General features: G+C 51.6%; 1 protein-coding gene across 1 annotated transcript in view; it reads left to right on the forward strand.

The window, feature by feature from the left end:
• Positions 1–7,144, forward strand: part of ITGAE (integrin subunit alpha E) — an 83,570-nt gene that overhangs the window by 52,086 nt on the left and 24,340 nt on the right. Inside the window, exons 24-25 of the mRNA XM_017512160.2 lie at positions 290–418; positions 4,371–4,444. Coding sequence (XP_017367649.1) covers positions 290–418; positions 4,371–4,444 — 203 coding nt within the window. The remainder of the gene's footprint in view (positions 1–289; positions 419–4,370; positions 4,445–7,144) is intronic.

The following is a 7,144-nucleotide window of genomic DNA, read 5'->3' on the forward strand; positions in this document are numbered from 1 at the left end:
TCACCTGAGATCAGGAGTTCGAGACCAGCCTGGGCAACATGGTGAAACCCCGTCTCTACTAAAAATACAAACATTAGCCAGGCGTGTGGTGGTGGGCGTCTGTAATCCCAGCTACTCGGGAGGCTGAGGCAGGAGAATCGATTGAACTCAGGAGGCGGAGGTTGCAGTGAGCTGAGATTGCACCACTGCACTCCAGCCTGGGCGACAGAGCAAGTCTCTGTCTCAAAAAAAAAAAATGGATTCTTCTTGTCATCTACTTCTAACCCTGCCTTCCATGGTGACCCCACAGCTCCATGAGGAGGACTCCTTCTCCAATGCCAGCATCAAGGTCAGCTACCAACTTGAGACCCCTGAGGGACAGAGGGACCGTCCCCAGCCCATCCTCGACCGCTACGCTGAAGCCTATGCCATCTTCCAGGTGACTCTACCCTCAGCCAGTACCAGCCCTCTTGAGAGCCGATCCCACAGAAAGCACCTGCTCCCCTGACTTCCGAGAACGTTAGAACTGGGAGGGAATGTCTTCAGACAGCATTTGGGCGCCTCACTGCACAAATGTGAAACTGAGCCCCTGCGGTGGTGTTAATGTGTGTGGGGCGTCACTCATGGGTAGCACAGGTCTCCGTCTGTCTCTGGGGCTGTGGCTTTAGGTTCACAAAAGCGCTTGCTGTGTATTTCATGACCCACAGGTATACATTACATCCTGGGACCTCACTTGGCAGGGAGCTCTGATGACGCGGTGGTGGGGGTCCCTTGTGAGCGCGAGACGGGAGCTATCCTGTCTCGTGCTGCAGAGAGGATGCCCTTTGGCGCCCTGCCTGTTCATGCCCTGCCAGGGCCTTCAGGCTGAATGGCCCCACCAAACCTGTGCCCCTGCCTCTCCTCCTGGTGCCTATCAGTGCAGCTCAGACAGGCGGGCAGTGTCATAAAAAACTTTTGTTGGCCTGGAGCCCTGGCTGATGCCTGTAATCCCAGCACTTTGGGAGGCTGAGGTGGGCGGATCACCTGAGGCCAGGAGTTCAAGACCAGCCTGGCAAACATGGCGAAACCCCAACTCTGCTAAAAATACAAAGATTAGCCAGGCGTGGTGGCGAGAGCCTGTAGTCCCAGCTACTCGGGAGGCTGAGGCAGGAGAATTGCTTGAACCTGGGAGGCGGAGGTTACAGTGAACCAAGATTGCACCACTGCACTCCAGCCTGGGCAACAGAGCAAGACTCCATCTCTCAAAAACAAACAGACAAACTTCAATATATATTTCCTTAAAAACAAAGGCATTGCCAGGCGTGGTGGCTCAACCCTGTAATCCCAGCACTGTGGGAGGCCGAGGCGGGTGGATCACGAGGTCAAGAGATCGAGACCATCCTGGTCAACATGGTGAAACCCCGTCTCTACTAAAAATACAAAACATTAGCTGGGCATGGTGGCGCGTGTCTGTAATCCCAGCTACTCAGGAGGCTGAGGCAGGAGAATTGCCTGAACCCAGGAGGCCGAGGTTGCGGTGAGCCGAGATCGCGCCATTGCAATCCAGCCTGGGTAACAAGAGTGAAAACAAAAAACAAAAAACAAACCAAAGGCATTGTCTTAACGTAGTACCATAATCAAAATCAGGAAATTCACATTGATAAAATACTATTATCTAATCTACAAACTTTATTCAAATTTTGCCTATTGTCCTATTAATGCCCTTTATAGCAAAAGAAAAGGATGTTCCTTTCCAGGATCATTCATCCTGTTCTGTTGTCATTTGTCTTTAATCTGGAAGAGTTTCTCATCTTTCCTTGTCTTTTGATGACATTCATGTTTTTGAAGAGTGTAGGCCAGTCCTTTTATAGAATGTTCCTCAATTTGTCTGATGTTTCTTCATAGAGTCAGGTTACCTATTTTGTTTTGTTTTGTTTTTGAGACAGTTTCACTTTTGCTGCCCAGGCTGGAGTGCAATGGTGAGATGTCAGCTCACCGCAATCTCCGCCTCCTGGGTTCAGGCAATTCTCCTGCCTCAGCCTCCTGAGTAGCTGGGATTACAGGCACGCGCCACCATGCCCAGCTGATTTTTTGTAGTTTTAGTAGAGACGGGGTTTCACCATGTTGGCCAGGATGGTCTCGATCTCTTGACCTCGTGATCCACCCGCCTCGGCCTCCCAAAGTGCTGGGATTACAGGCTTGAGCCACTGCGCCCGGCCTGACATTCATGTTTTTGAAGAGTGTAGGCCAGTCCTTTTATAGAATGTTCCTCAATTTGTCTGATGTTTCTTCATAGAGTCAGGTTACCTATTTTGTTTTGTTTTGTTTTGTTTTTGAGACAGTTTCACTTTTGCTGCCCAGGCTGGAGTGCAATGGTGCGATGTCAGCTCATTACAACCTCCAGCTCCTGGGTTCAAGCGATTCTCTTGCCTCGGCCTCCAGAGTAGCTGGGATGACAGGTGTGTGTCACCATGCCCGGCTAATTTTTTGTATTTTTAGTAGAGACAGGGTTTCACCATGTTGGCCAGGCTGGTCTTGAACTCCTGACCTCAGGCGATCCACCTGCCTTGGCTGGGATGACAGGCATAAGCCACCATGCCTGGCCAGGTTATGCATTTTTGGTAGGAATATCACGGAAGTAAAGTTGTGTCCTTCTCAGTACGCCATCTCAGGAGGCACCTCATGTGGATTTGTCCCATTCCTAGTGTGATTTGCCTGTGTAATTAATAAGCACAACTCATTTTGTGGTGAGATGCCTTGAGATGATATTCTGCTTAACATCTATTTATGTGTCTTTCCTTAACCAGTGATGACTATTATGCTATGGCAAAGAGATTTTTAAAAATTGATTCCATCTGTGAAATGGGTGAGGAGAACTTACGTGGTGTTAGGCACATCGCTGTTACCAGAGAATGTGTCCCAGTTGGGCGTCTAGCTGGCTTAACTCCATTCTCTTTCACTGGGGCTGGGTGGAAAAGATCAGGCCACTTGGCTATATTAAAAATACAACAAAAAACCCTGCAGGAAACTGTTGACCCACTTAGATAGAGCTCCAGGCTTTGACTTCTGCAAACCCCACCTCCCTTCCCCAGGAAGTAGAAAGTCTCCTTTCAAGCTCCCGGGCTCTTATTGCCACCCTAGGCCATGGTAACATACCTGCAGAAAGGTCTGGTGACGGCCGCCGGGAGAGAAACGCAGAGGCCCTCCAGCTGAGGAGCTGCCTTTCTTCATAGTCAAAAAACAGACCCAGCTACTTTAGAAAACCAGAATTTTTTAAAACATGAAAAGGGGCTTTTCAGCCTCCATGGGGCCTTTTTAAATGTGGCTTTCGGAATGAGTTGGTTATGTGGAGGCAGGATTGTGAGGCAAATAGCTTACAGAGACAGCTAGCCAAGTTGGGCGCAGTGGCTCACGCCTGTAACCCCAGCACTTTGGGAGGCTGAGGTGGGTGGATCACCTGAGGTCAGGAGTTTCAGACCAACTTGGCCAACATGGTGAAACCCCATCTCTACTAAAAAGAGCAAAAAAATTAGCTGGGCATGGTGGAGGGTGCCTGTAATTTCAGCTACTCAGGAGACTGAGTCAGGAGAATCGCTTGAACCCAGGAGGTGGAGGTTGTGGTGAGCCGAGATCGTGCCACTGCACTCCAGCCTGGCAACAGAACAAGACTCCGTCTCAAACAAACAAACAAACACACATACACAAACCCCAGAGATGACTAGCCACAAGGAAGAGAAACTCTGAGGCCTGGACCTTGACAATATTCTGTTAGGTAGTCCCCATTCCTGCCTACACCCGTGAAGACTAAGGAAGCTTCTCTTCACATAGCTGTCTGCTCCTTAAATGCTGGAAGTCGTGAGCTGTGTGTGCTGCTTAATTCTCATGATGTGAATATAATGGGTACACCTCACATTCCATGCAGGTCACCCCAGTTTTTACCTTGGCCAGAGGCCAAGTGTACCCATGGGTTTTTTGTTTTTTTTTTTTTTTTTTTTTTTTTTTTTTTTTTTTTTTTTTTTTTTTTTTTTTTTATAAGAAAATATATTTATTTTTTTTTTTTTTTTGTTTTGTTGTTTTAAAGACGGGGTTTCACTGTGTTGGTCAGGCTGGTCTTGAACTCCCGACCTCAGGTGATCCGCCCACCTTGGCCTCCAAAGTGCTTGGATTACAGGCGTGAGCCACCGCGCCCGGCCAGTGTGCCCATGTTATAGGACAGATCCAGGAATGTCACCGTCCCTGTTCTTTGGGCCGTGTACGTGCAATCCCAGCCTGCATCCCTCACCTCCCTGTCACTGCCCGTCTCAGGGTGAACAGGAGGCTCAGCCCAAAGCACCCTAAGGAGAAGACCCAGAGGCAGGGCTGCTGGGGAAGGTGGGGCCTGGCTGATCGGGACTCTCTCTGTCTGGTTACAGCTGCCCTATGAGAAGGACTGCAAGAATAAGCTGTTTTGTATCGCAGAATTACAGTTGGCCACCACCGTCTCTCAGTGAGTTGGAAGCAGCCCTCGGTTTCCTGCAGTTAACGTCCCCCAAATGCTTGCCTGGGCGAACCCCTCATCAGGACGCACCGTGTACTCCCTTCCCCGCTTCCCGTGGCCCACAAACGGCTTCTGCGCTTATCTCATTATGTCCTCAGTTACCCCACGAGGGAGGGAAGATGGAGATCCGTCTTCCCACTTTTTAGATCAGGAAGGAGACTCAGTCGCTGAGGGCCCTGCATGGGCCATCCGGTGGCCTTGAACCTGGGTCCCTTGGCATCCGGGACAATGCAACCCAGTGTTCTTCACGGCTAGGATGACCTCTACCTCAGTTAGAGGTGACCTGTTTCCTGGCTCACCTCTTCCACCAAAGTCATTCATCAGTCGGGCAGACATTTCTGGACCGTCTGCACTATGCCAGGCACTGTTGGTGCTGGGGATGCTTCTGTGAACAACACAAAGGTCCCTGCCCTCCTGGTGCTTAGGGGGAGAAGATGGTAAGAAAGTAAATTCTGTGTTGGGGAGATGAACTTTGAAGAAGCAGGGAAGGCGGAGGGAGTTCTGGGTGGGGGGAGAGGCTGACGTTGTCAATGGGGTGGTCAGGGAGGGGGACACACACAGGAGGAGGTTGGGGAACGAGCTATGTGGGTGGGTGTCTGGGGTAAGAGCAGCTGCAGGTGCCCTGGGGTGGGCGCCTGCCTGGCAGGTGGAGGCAGCGCAAGGACCCAGGGGCTGCAGTGGAGTGAGGCGGGGGAGTAATGAGGGAGGGGAGGAAAAGGGAGGGAGAAAGGCTTTTGCCGTGAGCTGTGAAGTCAGAGGAGTGACGTGATGGTGCAGCTCAGCAGGACCCTTCTTGCTGATGAGTTGAGGAGAGACTAGAAGCAAAGGTGGAAGGAGGGGCCGCACTTGCTCCCATTGAAACCACTCAGGTGAGAGGCGATGGGGGCTGGGATCCAGGTCCCAGCAATGACGGGGTTTACGTTTTGAAGCGAGAGCCCACAGCACGTGCTGACAGAGTGAGGCAGAGTGAGGAAGGAGCCCCCAGCCCGAGCCTGTGGTGCCGCGCCGTCCAACACACCAGCCATACTTGGCTGTTGACACTTACATGAGTTAAAATTAAACACAAGGAAACACTGAGCTCCTCGGAACATGGGAGCCACACTTCAGATACTCAGCGCCCGCTGGTGGCTGGTGGTGTCGGGCAGCACGGATACCACCTGTTTCATCGCTGCAGACGTTCTATTGGACCACACTGAATTCCAGAATGATGGTGTTGCCAAGCACAGGAGTTTGGGTTCGGACATATGGTGGCCCTAAAATGCCCTCCCAGCCTGGACACAGCGGCTCACGCCTGTAATCCCAGCACTTTAGGAAGCTGAGGGAGGTGGATCACGAGATCAGGAGTTCGAGACCAGCCTGATCAACATGGTGAAACCCCATCTCTGTCAAAAAAACAAAAATTAGCCAGGCACGGTGGTATGTGCCTCCAATGCCAGCTACTGGGGAGGCTGAAGCAGGAGAATTGTTCAAACTTGCGAGGCAGAGGGTGCAGTGAGCCAAGATCACACCACTACACTCCAGCCTGGGAAACGGCACACTCTGTATTAAGGAAAAACAAAACAAAACAAACAAAAAGCCCTCCCTGGTGAGTAGGTGCTGTGTCTGCATGGTGATTCTGATGACCCCGCTGGCCGGAGCTGCCATATGTGGGGAAGATGGCAGTTCCCGAGTCCTGGTGAGCCCTTTCATAGACATTTGCAGGACCGACTGAAGACTTTCAAGGGCCCTGGAATCCATCCTAACAAGCAGGTGCAGCTGTTTCCAGCCAGGAATTAATTATAGCCAAGAACCAACCTCCCAGCCAGCTACTGGGCAGTGGCAATTCAGCACACGCAGCTTGCCCTACATCGCCCCCTAGGGTACATGGCGAGCAAACGCTTCTCTTTCAAAAACATCCCTGCAGCCTGGTCATTGGCTTCCAGCTGTCTCGGGGTTTTGGCCTTTCTGAGGACATGGATCTCCTAGAGAACCTAATGAAGACTACAGCCCCTCTCCTTAGAAGACCACATGTGCATACATAAATGTTTGCATTCCGGGTCCTCTGAAACGGCCCCTAGGCCTCAGGTCCGGCAACGCTGTTAAGTATTCCAATGACACTCAGGTCTCGTGCCTGGGCTCTGCGACAGTGCGTCCAGCTGACATGTCAGCAGCTCTGCCTTGTCCTCCATGCACCTCTTGTCATGTCCCAGACTGAACGCATCTTCCTCCGTCCTCGGGTCTTCCTCCTGTGTTACCTCCCTCAATCAATAACAGCACCGCTCAGCCATCTGAGCCAGAAACTCAGAACTCGGCCAGGTGCAGTGGCTCATGCCTGTAATCCCAGCACTTTGGGAGACTGAGGCAGGCGGATCACCTGTGGTTGGGAGTTCAAGAGCAGCCTGACCAACATGGTGAAACTCCATCTCTACTAAAAATGCAAAACATTAGCCAGGCGTGGTGGCACAGGCCTGTAATCCCAGTTACTGGAGAGGCTGAGGCAGGAGAATCGCTTGAACCCGGGAGGCGGAGGTTGCAGTGAGCTGAGATCGCACCATTGCACTCCGGCCTGGGGAGTAAGAGTGAAACTCTGTCTCAAAAAAAAAAAGAAAAAAGAGGCCGGGCATGGTGGCTCACGCCTGTAATCCCAGCACTTTGGGAGGCCGAGGCGGG

The sequence above is a fragment of the Cebus imitator genome, unplaced genomic scaffold, assembly GCF_001604975.1.
Source record: "Cebus imitator isolate Cc_AM_T3 unplaced genomic scaffold, Cebus_imitator-1.0 Scaffold464, whole genome shotgun sequence".
Lineage (NCBI taxonomy): Eukaryota > Metazoa > Chordata > Mammalia > Primates > Cebidae > Cebus > Cebus imitator.